This window comes from Tympanuchus pallidicinctus, unplaced genomic scaffold (genome assembly GCF_026119805.1).
Source record: "Tympanuchus pallidicinctus isolate F22 unplaced genomic scaffold, pur_lepc_1.0 scaffold21, whole genome shotgun sequence".
Classification (NCBI taxonomy): domain Eukaryota; kingdom Metazoa; phylum Chordata; class Aves; order Galliformes; family Phasianidae; genus Tympanuchus; species Tympanuchus pallidicinctus.
In genome coordinates, this window is record NW_026294733.1 from 12,061,511 (window position 1) to 12,082,749 (window position 21,239).

General features: G+C 43.4%; 1 protein-coding gene across 12 annotated transcripts in view; it reads right to left on the reverse strand.

Annotated features, from left to right (window-relative positions):
* Positions 1–21,239, reverse strand: part of LOC128081353 (protocadherin alpha-C2-like) — a 188,603-nt gene that overhangs the window by 41,807 nt on the left and 125,557 nt on the right. For 2 of the 12 annotated variants that reach the window (XM_052684494.1, XM_052684488.1), the window contains exon 1: positions 89–2,629. The exons of the other annotated variants lie outside the window; for them this stretch is intronic. In XM_052684494.1, the coding sequence (XP_052540454.1) occupies positions 89–2,614 (2,526 nt within the window). In that variant the 5' untranslated portion in view covers positions 2,615–2,629. Of the gene's footprint in view, positions 1–88; positions 2,630–21,239 lie in introns of those variants that run through there. 12 annotated transcript variants of the gene reach the window in all.

Sequence of the window (21,239 nt, forward strand, 5' to 3'; positions counted from 1 at the left end):
ACTTAATCAGAGTTTTCCAGTTTGAACCTCTTCTTAAGTACAAATTTGCTCAGAGCACTGTGCTGACCATTTATCAACGTAGCCTCACCTCATTAGGAGTAATGGAGTCATTTTTAAGTATGATCAGGTTTTGTGCACTCTGCCCACTCTGTCCTGTCAGATGCCTCTCAGTCACCACTGCAGAGGGAACCGTTCCTGTTGGCCCACAAGTATTGTAAAACATAAAAGTGTCACTTCCCGATCCTGCAGTTAAGCAAGCCTTATAGCAGTAGGTCTTAGTGAGAGACCCATTGCCCCGCACTTCAATGAAATGGGGCTGCACTTTTAAACCGTGAGGCAACCTCGCATCGATGTTGTTGTTGGCCTGCTTGTACAAGTCAGCAGAGCACCGTTCTCTGACCCCACAGAAACCTGTACAGCAGGAGTCCCCGTACAGACTGTATCTGTAGCACTTGATAACACTAAGCCCAATGATTGTGAAAAGGAAAACGAAGGAGATGGAGCACAAAGCAATAATGAGATAAAGAGTGATTTCTGAATAATTGCTCGGACTTCTAACGTGCCTTCTTGTATCAGGGATGATTTTGGAAACTCTGTCCACCACGGCAACAGTGATGGCTACTGATGAAGACATCGGTGGCTCTCCGTTGTCTCTCACCTCCACCGTCAGGTTGAAAGTAGGTGTGCTCTCCTCCCTCAGTTTCCGAGTAGTCCTAATCTCCCCAGTATGGAGCTCTATCCTGAACAAATCTGGGTCTGAGGTTTGCACTATGTAGTAGAACAACCAGGCATTTTGTCCTGAGTCCCCATCAATGGCTATAATTTTGGTTACCAAATATCCAGCATGAGCTGAGCGTGGGATCATCTCCAGGGCTGCTGAAGTGTTGGTTGAGGTAGGATACAGAATCTCTGGAGCATGGTCATTCACATCTACCACATAGATGTAGACAGTGACAGTGCTGCTCAGTGATGGGATCCCAGCATCCTGAGCCTGGACAACCACATGGAATTCCCTTAGTGTCTCATAGTCAAAGGATTTGACAGCATACATGTCACCGCTGTCGGATTTAATGGTGACAAAGGAGGCGGCAGGTAGCCCTTCAATCTCCCCATCCAACAGAGAATAGGATATGTAGGCATTTTCGGCGACATCTGGGTCAGTGGCCTTGATAGTGCAAAGCAAAACTCCAAGGGGGTTGTTCTCAGGGACGTAAACTGAGTACACAGGTTCCTCAAAGAGCGGAGGATTGTCATTGATGTCAGAGATGACCACATGGATCACTTTCTGGGAGGAGAGAGGGGGGCTTCCAGAGTCAGTAGCCGTAACTGTGATGTTGTAGGCTGCTGCTTTCTCACGGTCCAAGTTGCCTTGGGTGATCAAGGTGTAGGAATTCTTGAAAGAGTTGAGCATAAAAGGGAGGCCAGGAGGAATACGCAGGCTTACCTGCTTGTTCAGCCCAGAGTCCTGGTCTGTGACACTCATTAAGGCCACCACAGTTCCTGGCTTTGCATCCTCTGGCACTGGGCTGTACAGAGAGGTCAGGACCACCTCAGGAACATTATCGTTGGCATCCACAATATTGACCAGCACTTTGCAGTGCCCGGCCATAGAGACAGGGCCCTGATCAGTGGCTTGCACATAGATCTCATAAGAGGATGCTTCTTCATAATCCAAGGTGCCATTAACCCGTACCTCCCCTGAATGTGGATCCACACGGAAGAGCTGCCTCACCTTCTGTGGGGTATAGCTGCCAAAAGAATAGATCACATCCCCATTGGAGCCCTCATCGGGGTCTGAAGCATTGAGTTTGACAACTAGCGTGCCAGGTGGCGAGTTCTCCAGCAGGTTCACGGTATATGTAGAGCGATCAAAGGCAGGTGGGTTGTCGTTGGTATCCACAACTCGCACAGAGATCTGAGCTGTGCCGGACCTGGGGGGATCCCCACCATCCACGGCAGTGAGCACTAGCTGCAGCAGGGCACTCTGCTCTCGATCCAGCGGCTGCTGCAGCACAAGTTCCAGGAGCTTACTGCCACTCTGGAAGCCTTTAAGGTCCAAGGCAAAGTGGTGGCTGGGGCTCAGCTGATAGCTCTGCACAGAGTTGGTGCCCACATCAGGGTCCTGAGCACTCTCGATGTGGAAGCGGGCTCCGGGCATGGCAGACTCACTGATCTCCAGCCGGTAATCCTGGCGGGGGAAGCGGGGCGCGTTGTCATTGATGTCCAGCACCTCCACCTCCACGTTGTGCACCTCGATGGGCTGCTCGATGACCAGCTCCAGGCTGAGGAAGCAGGTGGGGCTCAACTCACAGAGCACCTCTCGGTCCATACGCTCCCGCACCAGCAGCGCCCCGCGGCCCAGCTCCAGCTCCAGGTACTGCCGGCCACTGCCCGACGTGAGCCGCGCTCCCCGTTCCGCCAGCCGCCGCGGATCCACGCCCAGGTCGCTCGCCACGTTGCCCACGAAGGCGCCGTGCGGCAGCTCCTCCCGCACCGAGTAGCGGAGCGGCCCGCCCGCCGTCCGCCCGCAGCTCATCCCCACCAGCAGTAGCAGCGGCAGGCCCAGCGCCACCGCCCCGCCGCGGCTCCGCCGAGACGCCGCCGCCGCCGCCATAGCCGGGGGTGGGAAGCCGCCGGAGCCGCCTCGCCCGGCCCTGGCCCGGCTTCACACCCCACCGCCCGGCCGCCTCACGCGAGCGGCGAGCAGCAGCCGCCGGCCGCCGCCGGCTGCCCGGCCCATGTTCGGAGGCTGACCGAGGCGGCGGCTCCGACCTCTCTCCCTCCGGCTGCTCCGGGGAGGAAGAAGAGGAGGAGAAGGCGGAGGAGGAGGAAGGAGGAGGGACCGGGACTCGCCGGATCCGCTTTCTCCTGCTCCAGCTGCCGCGCGGGCGGAGGCGGGGGAGGACGCTAAGCCGCGGCTGGCTCCGGTTCAGCACCGCGGCCGGGAACAGCGGCTCCGCGGCGGGAGGGGTGGGTTCCGCTTCAGCACCGCGGCCGCGGACAGCGGCCCCTCCGCCGCACGCCTTTCCCAGCGCCGCGCTCCGCTCCGCTGCGCCGCGCCGGCCCGGGGCCCGGTCCCGGGGGGGAAGGCGTGCGGACGAGCCCCGCTCCCCCCCGCGGCCCCGGCCTCACCCACGTGTTGCCGCCCCTCGGAGCGCCGGGCCCTTCGCTGCCGGTAGCCGCCGCCGAGGAGGGAGGGGAGCGGTCCGGCCGTGCCCAGCCGCGCCGCCCCTCGCCTCCGCCCCGGTTTCGCTGCTGAAGCTCCGGGGGCGCGGGGCGGGCCTCGAGCCGCCTGCACTTCTGGACCTGCTGCTGCAGTGCTAAAATGCATCCGCCTGGGAGAGTTAAATCAGCGCAGGGCGCCGAAAAAAACCGGGCCTCCAGCCAAGCCTGGTGCCGTCTGTGTGCTGCTGCAGTGGGTTTGACGACCTCTTTCTCGAAGACCTGCCCCTCTGCTCCCACGGAGATTCATCTTCGCTGCAGCACCGTCCCTCTGCCCAGCCCCTGCGGGGCCCCTCGCCCTCCTTTCGCCCCTGCTGCAGGCCCACCAGCTGTCGGGCTGGAGGAATTCTGCAGGTCACACCCACGACTTCAGTGCATTTAAGGTGGGCTTCAGCTTCCCATTAACACAAGAGAGGCTCAAGGTGATTGGAGAAAAGATGGAGAAGCGCAATACAAGCTGTTTTCCAGTTACTGTTGTATCTTCCTCTGCTCACATGTTAGAGGACTGACAAAAAGTGGAGTGATGAAATTCAACCACCTCAGCAGTGGGGGAAAAGGTGCTGAAGCTGCAGTAAGTTTTTACCCCAGTGCCACAAATCACAGTCAAAGCAATAAACTTAAGTACCCATTCATACAGCACATAAGTCACTACTGATGTATTTATGGAGACAAACCACTGAGCATAATCCTCCAGGGGTGCATGCTGTACCTATTACCCAGTGCAAAGTTCCTCTTGTTCCTCACCAGGTCTTTCGGAATGACTGCTGAAATCTTTTCTGGATGGGGCTGTTCTATGAAATGCAACAGCAGACCTCAGTTTTCAGCTAAAGTCTTTCTCATTGACCTTTTGAGGGTCTGGGCACCTGCCCCAATGCAGGGTGATTTTTGAGAGCACCAGCTTACATTGTGAATCCCAAAGGTTTTTACTACAATGTACCCGATCAACAAATCCCGAAGAACAACTGCCCTAACTCTGACTCAGCACTGCTGAGATTACCAGTCTATCAGCTTTTAACTGTAGCCACTATTATCGGAGAGGAACTAGAGGAATTAGAAGAGACAACATCAAGAGTAGAATCACCCTACTTATGTTCAATACTCATGTGTTGATTTACTTTTCAAGGCCATTTCTCTACTCCGAATATTTGCCTTCATATTTAATATGCCCAGCACTCTAGGGTCTGCAGGTATCGTGGTCCTACCTATCTTTTTAAGCAGGACAAATGTGGGTCTGTGCAGAGCAAGAAGGGCAGATGGAGAAACCAAGCACCTACAATATCAGGAGATCTGCTCGTTTCATCCTGTGGTCTAAACAGGAGCCAAATACTTCTAAGAAAAAAAAAGTTACCAATTTTTTTTTTGTCTAGCTATCCACCTTCAAGATCACAAAGTTCAAAGATTGAGAACAAAATGCCCTGATAGAACAAACTAACTAAATGATTAGAAGCCCAAATTTTCTTTTTTTGGTGTTGTTTTTTGTTTGTTTGTTTCTTTGTTTTCCATTTTGAAATTTCTGAATCTGCAGTACATGTGGATTATGTGGCTGTGTGTCAAAACAGCTCACTGTCAGCATATGAAACAGAACAGACACACACTCAGTTTTCCAGACAATTCAATATTGGCTCATCCAGTCAGGTTAAGGAGCACCTCTGCCCCACATCTCCCAAGCATACAGGTACAAAGTCCTTTAACAAACATGCATCACACCAACAGACAGGATAGAAGGCAACATCTTAGGCACTGATTTAAGGAATATAATGGTAGGGATTTTCTCAAAAACGAGCAATGCCCATGGTAAGTGGCAGTGGGAAGACAAAGCCCACCTCTGGGGGCAAGTTTTCCTTTCTCATTGCTGCTAGGCCCCAGTGATTTACTTCTGATACATACTGAGGTTCCCCTCTAGTGCATTCCAGCTGGGTACCTCACCAAGTGACAGCTGGTGAATGCTTAAATATTACCCATCCCTACTCATGTGCTACCGGGGCTCATCTCATAGAACTGCAGAACGATTAAGGTTGGAAAAGGCCTCTAAGATCATCCAGTTCAACTGTCTGCCAACCACTAACAGCACCCACTGAACCATGTCCCTCAGTACCACCCCTACCCTTTCCTTAAACACCTCCAGAGATCCCACCCCTGTGTGAACAGCTAGCACTGTGCACACCTTAGGTTTTGTAAAGCACTGCAGAACGTAAAACTGAACACAGATAACACATACATAACAAAACTGGAAATTTCCTTCAAATGTGTTTTGAAATCTCAACGTCAAGTTCCTACAAGATTTTTCTCCTAATTTCAGAAGTTTAATTCCAGCGATTGTCTGGCCTCTGGAACGTTTGTAAGCCTTAAAGAATGAATAAAATCAGAACAGATTAATACTGTAGCTTGGCTGATACACACTAGCACTGTACAAATGTAACAGTCTTTCTGAAAATATTTGCTTTACAGCATTCAGGCTGATCATACAGTTTTTAAATGATACACTGAAACCTCTATTCTGATTCAGTGTGCCCTGAGTTATTCTGAATCTACATAAAATTCATCAACGGCCACAACAATTTTAGGTATTCCCACTGGCTTTGGTGGGAATGCTGAGTCGGTCCTGCAGATGTTGGGTTTTAATTCAGGAAAACACTCCCATAGAGAAAACACCTCAGGGTTTGTTCTGTAGTATTATTGATTTGTATAGCAAACGACAATAAAGGAAACTCAGACACAAAATTCCAGTTTCAGTTGGACTCGGACTTTGAAACCTGGAGTTTTGCTTTCCAGAAACTCCTTGAAATTTCATAAAACTCCAAATTCTGAAATACCTTAAAAATCACTACATAAGAGTGTTCCCAGGACTTCAGAACAGTTCACGGAAGAGAGAGCATCAGAGTCTGTCCCTGCAGCAAAAAACAGCTGATAGAACACTCTGGGCCAAATACCCATTTGCTGACAATCCTGACAGCTCCTGAAGTGATGGATACAACCTGCATGCAGTATCTGCACACTCATGCCTGTTGGGCTTCACTGACACAAAAATTGCACCACTACGTTTTGCTTGGTTAAATTAAATTCTATCAGTTCTCTGATGCGAGTACAAACATATGGAAGCAGAGAAATACACACTGGTTTTACCAAGATGCTCAGAAATCAAATAAGTTATATGATAGTAACTGTAACTTATATCATAAAGCAGTAATACACTGATATGCATCTGTAGCAATACAACTGTTCCAATGTAGAAAGTCACCACAATTCCTATGCAAGTCTCTCTTGAAAACTTACTATATATAGGTATGCCAGAATTAGTAGCAGCATAACACAATGCCACAGAAATATTTCTGCACAGATATTTCTCCTGGGAGCGATACAATTAAAAATGAATACAGTTCTGCACTTACTGAGGGCCTTAAAAGTTCACCTGTTTCATATCACACCTGTACCAGAAACAACTTCATACAGCAACAACATAACTAACATCACCTAAATTTGCTCGAGCTGCAACATATCTGTTCTCTTTAATTCACTGAAGAGTCCTTCCTTCCTCTGGCTATTTCTGAGTCTCTCACAAAGCAAAAGTAAAGAGATGTCAGGAAATAGGAACATGTGACCATGCGCCATGTTAACTGAAGAACTGTAAGGAATTTTGACACCTGAAGAGACATTTTGCTTCTTTGCAAATGACTTCACCTTCAGTAAAGCAAATCCCTGAAACATGACATCCAATGACTCAGTGCTGTGACGCAGCTCCTTTCTGAACTTGTGGGAAGATGCAGATCTGAGGACCAGGCTCTAGATTTTCGCACTCCGTTTTTTCGGCACGTACTCTTTAGTAACAAGAGATTATTTAAGTAAGTACACAATGATCTTGGCATACACAACTCCTGCCTTCAGATAAGGCAGTGTGCAAAATGTATAGAGACAAGTCTAGATGATCCACACAGTTTTCAGCCATTAACAAAAAGGTGAGCTATGTCATTCTGTAGAAAACCCCAGATTTTCTCCTCATGCCCACTTGCATGCGGTGCTTATGGTTTGTCTGCTTTGCTTAGAATTAAATCAAGTCAAGAGGACAGGCACAGCCATCAGTCACAAGGCCAATTACATCAACCACAGGGGAAAACAATGCTCATAAACAGAAAGGGAATGACTCCTATGGACAGTTTTTCCAGAAAGGTGCTTTCTTCTAGCCCACGAGTACTCTGAACGCCTATGGAAAGATTTTGTTAATCTGAAGGGATACACACTAATACTTCAGTCCAACCCCCTGTTTCAATTTGTTCCCTTGGGATTCTAGAACTCTTCTGCATCCCACTTACTTCAGTTGTGTCCCCCACCCTCACACACATCTTCTCTGAAGAGGACAGTGTCTACACTTACGTTGTTTCTGGAGAATCCTTATGTTTCAAGTACTATCTGGTCAGGAAAATGGCACATAGGATGATTAGGCAATGTAAAAGCAGCAGTGAAAAGGGTTTGATGAGCTTCCATCACTCTCCATTCAGCTGCTTGAGCTCAGAGATCCCAAAATATGAGCAAGTGGGTTCTGCAATAAGAACAGAGCCACCAATCAACCCTTCAAACAAAGCCCCGCAGTTGAACCACATCCAGTCTTCATTCTCAGTGTGGGATTTTCTGAGGACATGGGATTCTCCCTCTTCCGAAATACACTGCAAAGTGCCTCCCTGAGGCAATGTAAACTTCTTGTTTCTACATCCGACTTCTTTGCTCCTTCGTTCCAGTCATATTCTGCACTTGAATTCTTTGCTGATAAGTGACTGTTCTACATGCAGCTTGCCTCCCTTTTGTTTGGAATAGGTAGTGTGCCAAATTGCTCAGCTCGATTTACTCTGCTCTTTCATATCCTCCCATAAATTCATTTTTTACCATTGGTATGAATAACTGGTGAGAATTTTTTTTTTTGTATCACAGACATCTGAAGCCAGCCTATTTAAAACATTGCTGTTATGGGAACCAAGGCTGCTAAACAGCCAAAAAAAACAACAACAATAAATAAATAAATAAATAAAAATCCTGCTTGTATTTAGGTCACAATTTCTTTCCAGTAGCATACTTGATAGTATTCCAGAAAACTGCATGCAAGGAAAAAGTGGCGGTGAGTTGGGGTATAGAAAAGAAGAATTTATGTTGTAAACCTGAATTTAGACAAGCCATAGACAAATTACATATAATAAGTATACAAACAAAATGCATTTCTCTGCTTCTCAAGGTCTTCAGTTAATTATTTCTGACTTGTAGTCTAAAATGTAAGGATGGCTCTCTCTCTCTGACTCATCCAGTTTGTTGCCTGCAATATTTCTTCTCATAACTACAAACCCTTCCAATAACTTATTGACAATAACTGTCACATACTGTGCCATTCTAAATGAAAGAACATTAACAACTTGGATGTGGGCAGAATAATTTCCACCACTGTAAAGTTGGTTTGTGCTTTCCTTTACCTATATTATGTTTCTTTCCAATCTCTGCCTCCATCTTTGTCAGTCTTCCATACATACTATGATTTTTCATCTCAAGCCATCTGGTCGTAAGACATCTACTCCACAAACAAATTTCTTCCAGATTATTATCATTATTAACATTTCTAAATATTTAAAGAGTGGGACTCAAGTGTTTTAAATCCTTTTTTTTTATACATGACCACTGAGTTCAAGTCTCTACTGCTGCCTCCTTCACTCTGCTAACTCATCCAAGATGGACTGGCAGTACTAAAGCTCTCAGTCTTGTCTTCATGTCTACAGACCAATACTTAAACCCATCCTTCTCTTCTGTGTTTTCCTATCAATCTATTCTCCTTCTTGAATATTTGTTCCACATGTTGTTTTCTTTTTCATATTATTAGTGTCAGTAGTAATCTTGTCGCTTTCCAGAAAATATTCTCCTCTCTTTATGTTGATTTCCCTTCTTTTTTCTTCCTCAGCTTCCTAAGACTTTTAAGTTTGTCCTTCTGGATATATGAGAAACTGACAGTGTTCCAAAACAATACCGATAAGGGATGCTGATGTCTCCTTTTCCCTTCATTTTTGTCTACACACTTCAGATAAAAGTGAGAAGCCAAGCACCAAACAGCAGCACTGACCCAATGGAAACTGAGAACTAGGTGTAAAAATAGAAAGCGAGAATCAAAAATACAGGGAAGGAGTAATATGAGGAACAGTCCGTCACCTTATTCACTGCTGAAAAAGACTGACAGCACTTTCTTCGCAGCCCGCCATTGCTTCTCATTTATTAGCAAAAGAGTTCAAGTTTGCATTATAGAAGACTATATGAGTAGCTAAATGCTGTGTGTTCACTCCTTTAAAGACACAGAGTGAGATATATCTATTAAATTTATTTCTGCTCCCTGCTTAAGTGTCTCTCAGTAGTTGATCATCCAAAATCTGAAATGTCCTCATTTGGATCTGAAATGGAGCTGGAAATCAGGTAGGCTGGTTTTCACTCTGTTTTAATGATGACCTAAGTTTGTCTTTGAGCGTGTCAGAAGTATTGACTGCCAATGCCCTAACTATAAACTGTACATCTTGTGCTAGATCAGATTTTGCTTTTTCAAATGTCAATTCCATCTCCTTCAATTGCACTTTCAGTTCTTGGCCTACTAACGACTTTTCCAGATTTGTTGCATTTCCTAATAGCATCTCCATAAATTCCATTACTCTGCAAAAATATATCAAATTAGAAATGATAAATTCAAGAGATAAAAGTGTATCCTAAGCTTTGCTTCTGATGTTCTATTTATTGAGCCTCGTATCTGGGTAATCGTACTGAGTTCAAAGCAGCACACACACAAACACCAAAATGAAGACCTCCCTCCCTTAGCAGAGCTACTCTGCTAACTACTGAGTAGCAAGATCACTGCTTGCATCTGACAGTTGACTCGTGCTTTTGATATTGAAAGGTATTTCACTGCAACCATCTTCTATTTGCCTCCTTAAATGATCATAAATATTTCTTTGGGTTACCTAAAGTATAACATACCTTCTCCTGGTTGAATAAGAAAAACAGAAATAAACAAATTATATATATATATATACACAAACACTAGTTGAAGCACACATTAACTTGTTCCACTGGGCTGCAAATACCAAGTGTATTTTCTTAGCTAAACAGACCTAAGTGCCACTTCAGTCCCAACCTGACAACTTAAACGTGGCTTAAATGGTTTGTGCTCATTCCCTGTACAGGAATGCATTCCAATATGCATTCAACATGCCATCTGCAGCCACTCCAAACAGACCAAGACTTGAGAAGTAACGTGCGCAGTGTGAAAATGGATTATCCAATGGTTACAATTAAGCATTTTTCATATTGCTCAAATTTCTTGGAGCAGCTGAGAGTGACACACCTGTCCTTTCTCCCTCTCTGGCACACCTCCAAAGCTGAATGGAGCTTAGCACCAAGCTCCAAGCATCTGCTCCAAATTTCTATGAGGTTCTTACACACCAGCAAGCTACAACTTCCTCCTGAAGCTAAGCATGTAAAGCAGCACTGAAACAACGAAGGACGTATTCTCTCCATTTCAAATCAGACTCCATATCCTACCATGCTGAGCGCTACAGAGCTGCCCCAAATGTCAGCAATTTAATTAATAGATTAAATTAAAATGAATAGAAGAAATTATACTTCAGCAGAATCTAAAAGTGTCGGAATGACCTTCTTTTTCAGGGCTGCACTTTAGGATTATCCACGTAATAGCTGTTTTCTTGATGTCAGAACAAGCCAGTATCAAATCTACCATTTTACCATAAAGCAGTCAATCAAGAAACTCTCTAAAACTCAAGCTGGATGTTACAAAGTAGGCATTCTTCAATATCAGCTTTGGCTGTGCGGATTGCCTACCCCAGAGACCTTCTCTGAGGTACAAACATATTCCACACAGAGACTCATGAAACCTTCCTCATCTATACAAAGTCTCAGGAATCTTCCTTATCTATTCAACACAAAGTCTCACAGAACATCTCTTATCTATTCTACAACAGAGATGCAGATCCTTCCCATTAGCTAAACAAACAACAAGGTTATCCATTAAGGGTCCTATCAAACTGCAACTTGTATCAACCAGGAAAATAAATCATTAGTGTTATGCCTTCTAAAGCATAAAAGTGGGGCAAGTCAACACCTCTAACCCTGGATATAGCACTCAAACACAGTCCCCACACTTTCTGCAGCCAGAGCCTCAGCCACCACTGCAGTATTGCCTCCAAGCAGCAGCAGGTAGAACCAGCTAGGTATCAGTCACTTCTTTGCTGCAGAATGGATGAACAACCAAAAGAAAACCAAGGCGTTGCTCGGGGCTTCTAGAGCTCCCTACAACAAACATGGCATGTATACAAGCAGTATTTAGCATATTTGCTATGACATAAGAGCCAGATATGGCGTGGATGTTTCAGTTCTGCATGTCTGGTTCCAGCCTTTCACAGCTTCCTCAGCATTAGCCACTTTTAGGGTAATTCTCCCTATGGTGAGAAGGAAGTAACTTCACCCTGTCATAAAATGATGGGGGAAAGCCTCCATCACAGAAGTCTACCCAACTTCTAGCACCAATGGGGAAGACTTTGCCCAGCAACACAGTTAAGTAACCAATAACCCTTCATCCCATCAGCCTTGTGGCTGAGCTGCAGGTCTTGGCTTGCAGTTCTGATAGACATGCTATGGTCTTCAGTACATTGACAGAAAATATAAAGCCCTCAGCTATTTTACACAGCAGCTGAGAGCCATTAAAGAAGCAGGAGGACATTACAGCACCAGCCCCATAAAACATACTGACTCGGTGAGGAGTTTTATGAGATCAGTAATCCAATGGCTGCTGTTCCACAGCTTTCTGTATTTCATGTCTGCCCAGGAATGGCTGAGCAGGGAAAATAGGGCAGGAAAATATTTCATTTTTGTTTTCTAAATTCTCAGAAGGCATTTCTCAGCTTAGAAGATTTTATTTCAAATCCTATTAGGGAAAAAAACAAGCACATTTGCCTAAACTTTGTTGTGCTTGGGCTATTTTTAATGTATAACCACATCCACAATGAGCACAATGTTTTTACTGCATATTCTGCTGAGGTTATCTCACCTCAGGACAAGACCCATTGATTTTCTTATTCAGCAGATCAAGGAACAGCTTCTGACCCTGGCTTACACCCTTGGCCAATGACTTTGTTCTACATTTTTGTTTCTCTTTGGTGTCCTGAAGCTCTCTGAGATCTCATGTCTTCCTTCTCCCTGAATAGCCATGCAGAAGTCGGTTCTTTTTTTCCTCTTCACTTGCATTCTATGTTCCAGCCATTTTGTGCCCTCTACTCCACCTTTACAACCTCTATCATATTTTCCCTCAGTGAGGTTATCCAAACAGAACATCACTTGGATTCTAACTGGGCACTTACAAGCAGTATCTGATAACATGCCAAAGATCATCTGCCAATAATCTTGTACATAAGCCCAGCAACAATTTTGCTTTATCATTTCTTACAAAGACTGTCTCGATAGTTTGAGTTCATTACCTGTAACTAACCTGAGCTTTTCCTTTCTGTAATCCTTCTGATTTTACCTGTCCCCATTTATTATATTTTATGCTGGATAGAGAAATTTGACTAAAATAAATTACTAAGATTAGTATGACTGAGGTATAAATACAAGTGTGTGCACAAGTGAAAGCACTCAAAAAAAACCACAAAAGGACTAACAGGAAGAATGGGCATTTTTTGCTGCAGAGCACCCTATGTGAGATTTCATTCAAATGAATGAGGAGCAACAAAATGACCTGAGGCAAGGTGTCAAGAAAATGGAGAGGAGAACTGGAGCCTTAAAATACACTGATGAGAAAAACGAGATAAATGTGAAATCCAAAAATTTCACCAAAGACACTCCAGGGTGGTGAGACAAAATACTGAGACAAGAAGATCCAAAAAAGAAGAGAAAGAGGCAGTGGTGAACGGACCATAGAAAATACAAGACCTGTAATGTCACAGACAAAATTAGCTAAGAACTTGACAACATGATATTGTATGGGCTGACAGGTCCAGGAGAAATAGCAATCATGTTATTAAGAAGATGTCAAAAAGTTGCTGACCACAGCTGCCCACATCAGGGCCTGTAGCAAGCTTCAGAAATGCTGAGGCAGTGCTGTTCAGATTCACTGCTGCAACAAGATCACCTCTGATGCAGCAAATAAGAGCACCTGAGATTGAGACTTTAGAAGGAGATGCAAAGGAAAGAGAAGATGCAGGTAAGTGGAAGGCAGATGATGATCAGAAGCTCAAAGGAAGGAATGAAAAGCAGTATCACTCATGCAATACCAAGAAGAGGATGAAATTCCCTGGAACTGAGTTGGGGGTTTAGAAAACAAGGCAAGACAAAAGCAAGCTATGTGGTGTGGTCAACACACCCAGTGGATAGGATGCCATTCAGAGGGGCCTGGACAGGCTGAGCATTGGGCTCAGGAGAACACCACGAGGTTCAGTACGTCCAAGTGTGAGGTCTAGCACCTGGGTCATGGCAACCGCCACTGTCAGTAGAAGTTGGAGGATGATAGGATAGAGTGCAGCCCTGTCAAAAAGGACTGGGAGTATTGCTGGATGGCAGCTGGACATGAGTCAGCACTGTGCCCCTGTAATTCAGAGAGCAAACTGTACCCTGGTCTGCATCCAAAGTAGCGTGGCCAGCAGGGCAAGGGAGGAGGTCTGCCCCTCTGCTCTGCACTGAGACCTCACCTGGAGTGCTACATCCAGATGGGGAGTGCTCAGCACATGAAAGACATGAAGCTGTTGAAGTGAGTCCAGAGGAGGGCCACAAGAAAGATCCAAGGGATGGAACACCTCCCTGTGAGGACAGGCTGAGAGTTGGGGCTGTGCAGCCCGGAGAAGAGGAAGCTTCAGGGAGACCCAATTGAAGCCTTTCAGTGTAAAAAGGGAGGCTGTGAGAAAGATGAGGACAGACCCTAGCAGGTTCTGTTGTGACAGGATGAGGGGAAATGGTTTCAAACTCAAAGAGGAAAGATTTAGAGTGGAAACAAGGAAGAAGTTTTTCACTATAAGGGTGGTGAAGCACAAACACAGAGTGCCTGGAGAAGTGGTGCCCTGTCCCTGGAGACACTCAAGGTCAGGCTGGATGGGCTCTGAGCAGCCTCATCTATTTGTGTGTGGTCCTGTTAGTTGCTGGGGAGCTGGACGAGACGGCCTTTATGTGTCCCCTTCCAAATAAAAATATTCTATGATTCTATTCTGTGATTCTAAGACAGTAACAGAAACATCCGATTGTGCCATAAAACCATAAATTCATGAGGACTGGGTTCTATTCAGTGTTAGATCAAGGGCTTCATGATTTCTAAGTGTGTTAATTGGTTCTTAAAATGGCAGCAGTATCTGGGCTCAAGCAGCTACTGAATGGCTTACAGCAGTACTGCAGAGAAACAAGTTACATATACATACGTATAATTTATTATTTGTAATGGGTGCTGAGTGGAGAAAACTGTTTAAGTATGCAAAGCATATCTGTTTTCCATCTTCTTTTCAGGATTCTTATAACATCAGTGACACTAAACTACTTACGTTTCAGCTTTATGAAGAGTTCAGTATTTCCTTCCTTGAGCACAAGGGTCTATAGTGAATAGTTCGAAGTGGTTTACATAATAAAGTATTCTTTTAAAAGCTAGGCTATATCTGGTGTCTAGAATTATCTAGTTCTGGAATATTAATGCAGATTTGCCTTATGAATTTTGTATAATTATGCAAAATAATGGAAAAAATATATATATATACTACTGACGGAAGCCTCATATTGTTTCTACTTGTTCCTACAACAGCAGACAATGTCATTGTGGTTAAACGTAGAAAGAGCCAAAGAAAGGTTTGAAAAAACAAGGAGACTCAGCCCTGTCAATGTTCCCATTCTTGAGATACTTAGTCCTGAAAACTTGACACCATAGTTACCCTCTTGCTGAATAAACAGAGTCATCTTGACATTGCATTCTGATTAGAAGACTTTCAACTCCTTTTCAGTCCTTCATTCAAGAACATAAAACCACCCACTCTAAGGACTCAGCCAAGTACTGGTGGGTTATTTTCTGGGTTTTGTACTGTTGCAATACAAAAACCTTTATAGTTTTCCGTCCTGATGGAAACAAAGTACCTCCTCTCAAGGTAAAAATATCAAAAGGAAGTAGGTATTGGATTTCGGAGCTACCAAATGGTTTGCCTATTTTATTCCACTGTGCCACTTGTTTAATTACTACAGCGTTACATCATCAAATCACTTAGTTAAGCTCTTAATTCTGAACTTTGACATTTCTGACGTTTGTTTCTCTATTAATAGTTCCTTTCACGCCTTCCATGTGCTTCTAGTGATACTGTAAAGTCAGTCCCCCACAGGAAACTTCATGTGGCCAATCACACTTTCTATTGATGAATGTCCGCTATGCGGTAACTGGACTTACAAGCCTCTGAAGTTTTGAAATAATGTCTTTCTAAGGTAAATTCTGCCTATGAATAAGGAAATTTTTATTTATTTATTTATTCATAACGTTGTAGGGAACTAAACAGTAGCACAGGTTGCCCAGAGAGGCTCTGGTGTCTCCATATCTCAAGATACTCAAAAGACATCAGGGTATGGCCATGGGATCACTTGGTCTGCTTCCATGCAATGCATTTCTACACTTTCTGCACACTGAAATTTGGGATTCTCCCCTTCCCTGCATCCTGTTATGGGCATTATTTTTGCTCTCAATGCTCCTGTTCTCAGTTTTCATTCTCATCTGGGCCACCATCATACAACTGCTATTACAGGAAGGTCCTGCCAGCTCTTGGCTTAAACAGTCTTCTGTGTTGGCAGGACTTGAAGGAAAGAGCTTTCCAGCTCTTTCAAGAGTCTACCAAGTTCAGAGGACAAGAATTACTCAAAAGCTTATAACTCAGCCAACTTGAGTAGACCTCAACAGCTATTTAACACGACAGACACTACTTCACAACAAATACTGAGTCTTTTTCCCCCCAGATATGCCTTGCCAAGCCTTTTAACGCTAACCACATTTTTATTGCAGGCAAAAATGAATATTCTTCACCACCCTCAGCCTGAGGAATGACCAAACTGCTCAGTCAAACTTTTAACAGGCAACCATTGGTTTGGGCATATCACCACTCAAAGAGGCCAGAGGGTTTTATAATGAATAGCACCAAACCACTTTCATAGTAAGCAGTGCTACAAACACAGACTGAAAGCCTGAAAGGTTTTCATTCATTCCCTAATGGAGAGAGATGTAAATACAGAAGTTCATAAATCCAAGTTAACCATTTAAATTATTTTAATGAATACTTATAAAAAGTAATTGTTTGCTCACATTCGCACATTTCTGAATCTCCTTCCGTCTGTTGCAGAAGTCATAGATGACAAGAGATACTTTGCCTAGAGCAAAATATTCTCCATATAAATAATATAAGTGTGGGAGTAGAAGAAAATTCAGCTTGAACACAAGGTGCTGTTATATATGACAATTACTACTGTCCAGTCTCTCTCTGTTAAAGTATTTCAGAAAACATTCCTTTTAGAAGAATTAATATTACATTACGGATGCATTACATTAAGAAACAGAAGACTATTTATAAAAGTAAGTGTATCTTTCAGACAGAACACTTTTACATATAAAATCATCCCAGCAAACCAGACTTGTGCATTAGCAGCAGCCAAACATACATTTGGAACAGACTAATTGTACAGCATCACAGCTGATAAATAGCATATTTCTGCTGCCTCTATAAAGATGGCTGGAAGCCCTTGGTATAGAGAGACAAAATGTATCATGAGGTACTGTAACATACACTTGTTTGGTATTTTAATGTATTTTAAATAGCTATAAGACATGGAAATTTTCCAGAATGCACTCCAAAATCCCTTACTCCCAGACTGTGATTTATTTACATTCAATCTATTTAATACACATTAGATGAAGTGCGGCAGTGTTTTCAGAGGAAAAAAAAAGAAGTATATATAAATATAAAGCTATTTTAACTTACTTTTTCCGCTACTTATGCTCTGTCCTGACATTTGTGCTACAGTATCACTTAAGAGGGAATAAGGACACGTAAACATTTTTTGAAATTTAATGTCTTTGCCTTTTTCAGTTCTTTGGATTTTTATGAGATGGGAGCCACGACTCAAGTCCTCCAACTTCTAAAGTAAATGCTTTCTCATTAATCAACTGAGCAGCACCTTTCCATAATGTGAGAAGAGTATCAGTAACACTCCTTAAAATCATAGATATAAGATCAAATTATTCAGTATGTATCACAGATGAAAACTGGCATTCGCATTTATCAGCTTTCTGATGAAATCCATTATTACGTTTTTCAGTGAAGCAGGTTATGATTGCTTGTAATCTCTCTCCATCAACTCTACTTGGGTGCTAGAGTTACCAAGACAGAGTAACAGAACCCCTGAATTCTCAAGCAGAAAGAATATTTAAAAGGGAGAGCAGGATTTCCTTGCAAAACGCAGAATATGAGCCACAGTTCTACAGATAGCACAAACAAGTACCTGCAGGAAGGCCATTTCCACACCTCCTCACTGAATAATGACACCATAGCATGAAGCATCTCTTCTCTGTTTGCAGTCATCCTAGAACCCTGAGAGCACAACACCACCAGCTGCTTCAACTGTGTAAACTGGATCATCTTTCACATGCTGCTGATTTATTGTAGGAACCCCTCATGTTATACAGAGGGAGAAGAAAATTAATTTTTTTTCACTTTATCACAATTATACATAGTTAAAAGCAAGATCTAGGCTTCCTGTTGCCTTGCTCTAGAACAGTCCACCTCTGCTGGATGGAGAGGAAGAGCCTGAGGAGCTGCAGCCAGTGGGAGGGATCAGTCTGGGAAGATGGCATCCATGGGAGGGATCCACATGGAGCAAGGAGTGGCCATGAAAGAGTAGAAGATGCTCAGTTCTGGACTGAGCACAGCTCCCATTCCCTGTTCCTCTGTATCAAGAAGAGGCTGAAGAGGGTGAATGGGGGGGAAAGGTGATTTTAGTTTGCTTTGTTTTAGTTTGCTGCTGTCTGTTAGTAACAGGCAATAAAATTATAGTAATGTCCACACACTGAGTCTGTTTTCCCCATAACAGTAACTGGTGAGTGACAACTCTGGCCTTGTCTCAGCTCTTGAGCCCTTTTCTATCATAGTTTCTCCCCATTTCCTTTAATGAGGAAGACTGAGAGACATGGTGGAGTTCAGTTGCCTGACTGTCCCTGGGTTGCACCTCACACAAGAAGCCATTTCTTCTTCATGTGCACCAAGAATTTCCTTTCCTGAAACTTGTAACCATCACTCCCTGTCTTTCTGTCACTGCAATGCCTTTACACAGTAGAGGAACAATGTTAGATTCCCTCTTGCTTTTATTTTCTTTATTTAAGTTGAACTCCAACTGTTTCCTAAGTTTTACAAGAACCTATATTACCCACGTTAAAAAACACTGGTCTCATTTCCTAGATAACAACAAAAACAAAAGAGAAGAGACCCTTGGATTTGAACTATCCATTGGTACAACGGGAGCTTGCAGCTCCAGGGCCCCAATGTTCAGTTCCAATTTTATTCTAAATAATCTTGTTCCACTTTGAGCAGACTGAATGAAGAAAAGCTTTTTCCTGACATATATAATTGCAATAGTAAAAAGCTTCACCAGATGAAGAACTCATATAGTATTCCTCAGTGCACATCTCTGTTCTGCACCCACACTCTGACTCTGATCAAGTTGGCATCTTTCCACGTTCTGCATTTGCTCAAGTTATTTTTTCTTGTAGTTTTTCAAATAAGGTGAGATGCATTAAAGAGATTGAATGCCTTGTAGAGAAGCAGGATGTTGTAAAAGAGGAGACAAGAACCCGCTAATTCTAATCCTTTGACAAATATATAATACAATTAAAACAAACAAAGATGAAAGTGCAAGTAGCAGTTCAAAGCCAACAACTCCAAATCCTCTGAAAACATTCCAACTGACAACTCAGATTAGACAAGTCATTTACAAGGATGATTTTACTTCATCAGATCTTGAAGATGGCAATAATCTCCTTTTCGTTTGGAAGAGGGGAAATTATTTTCTTTTACACTTGATTTCCTTCCAAGCAATATTTTTAGAGTTGAATTATCTTCATTTTTCATGACTGCCCAAAACAAAAGCCAAAAAGATTTTAAAAATTGCATGAAGGGTCCTCTTGAAGAAATATATAGAATCGATAAAGGCCATCCTGCATGACACTGTACATGACACTACAAAGAAGAAAACTGAAGAAGATATATTTAAAACATCACATTTTAATGACCCCTGAAATATCATGAATTTTCTTATGATATAAACCTACAGGAGATAAATAGCTGGTTGATGCACAGAACAGAATTTGATAATTTGAACAAATTTGGCTAGACCTCCCTTTTCAGGGGGCTGGAGGTGTGAGGAATAGTGGAAAAATGAGTAATACAGTGGGATCGTGGCTGCAAATCTGAAATCCTTTAAAAGAATAAACACCTCAGTCTGCAACACTGCAAAGGTCATCTGTGTTTACAACACAAAATGTTACATCAGTTCCGTTTCAGCACCTTTAGCATTCTGGTGCTCTTTGTAAAATCAGTGTCCCTTCATAAAATTGGGTCACTGAACACTCAACTCATCAATTGCCCTAAAAAGCACTTTTCCTATGGTTTATTAGCAGTCACAGATTTTCTATCTCCTACTGAACAAAGCTCCTTAAATTCCATAGTTCATTTAGTCTTAACCACATGGCAGATGTCTTGAGTTCTTGCTATCTTTGATATGCTGAATGACAATGAGAAACAGAAAAGGTATCCCTGATCAAACATATAACTGAACGTGTATTATTTGCCATGATTATTATTTTCTATTATTTATATATATATTAAAAATATGTATTTTTTAATTTCTATCCATTCAGAAAAATAAAACTGTCTCTCATAGTCAATGCAGTACAGCACCATACTCTCTCCAAGGCATTGCCCAAGGCTATTCTTTTCCATTAGGAAATGTGCTTGAGGATGCACTCTAACACAGGAGCTGCAGCATTTGTCCCTCATCATCACACAGCTCTGTAGAGTAGAGCACACCCAGAACAGTCTTCCATTAAGAACATCATAGAATCAGATTGGTTGAGGTTGGAAGGGACTTCTGGGTCCATCTGGTCCAACCCCTGCTCAAGCAGGGCCATCCAGAGCATCCTTCTTAGGACTGCAGCCAGGCAGGTTTTGACCATGTCCAAGAAGGAGAATCTCAACCTCTCTGGCCAACCCAGTGGCCAGTGCTGCCATTTTCACAGCACAAAAGTGCTTCCTGATGTTCAAAGGGAACCCCCTGTGTTTCACCCCCTGTGTTTTTTGGCACAAGGCAGCACTGAAAGAGTCTGGCTCTATCTTTCTTACACCCTCTCTCCTGACATTTTCCATAAACGAGATCTCACTGCTGAGCCTTCTCTTCTCCAGGCCACAAGAGTCCTCACTCTCTCAACCTTTCCTCATAGAAGAGATGTTCCAGTCCCAACTTTAGTGGCTCTTCTCTGTACTCTCTCCAGTCACTCTAATCTCTCTTGCACAGAGATTCGTGGGATCTTACAAAAGGAGAAATCTGAAAATGAGGCTATACACCCTAATACTATTGGTCTAATCATATCCCTGTGATTGTAACATCATGCAATGAAAAACGTTTGAAACACATGGATATTGCACCAATCCCTACACAACTGCTGGCTACAAAGCAGGGCCTAACAGCTATTTAAAATACATTCCCAATACACATAACAGCTAAGCCCATTCAGCTGTAAAACTACCTTGCTCAGCTTCTGCTTGCTGCACAAGAATTGGCAAGGGATGAGGAACAGCACAGTGATTCTTGGAACCAAGAGCCTCATGTTTCTTAAATGAACATCAAAACTTCGATTTTGCAGACCAATCATACAAAGGTGCTTTACTTTGAGGAGGCAGCTCTTTCAGAACAAGAAAGAAAAGATGGCTTTCACTGAACAGGGTGTC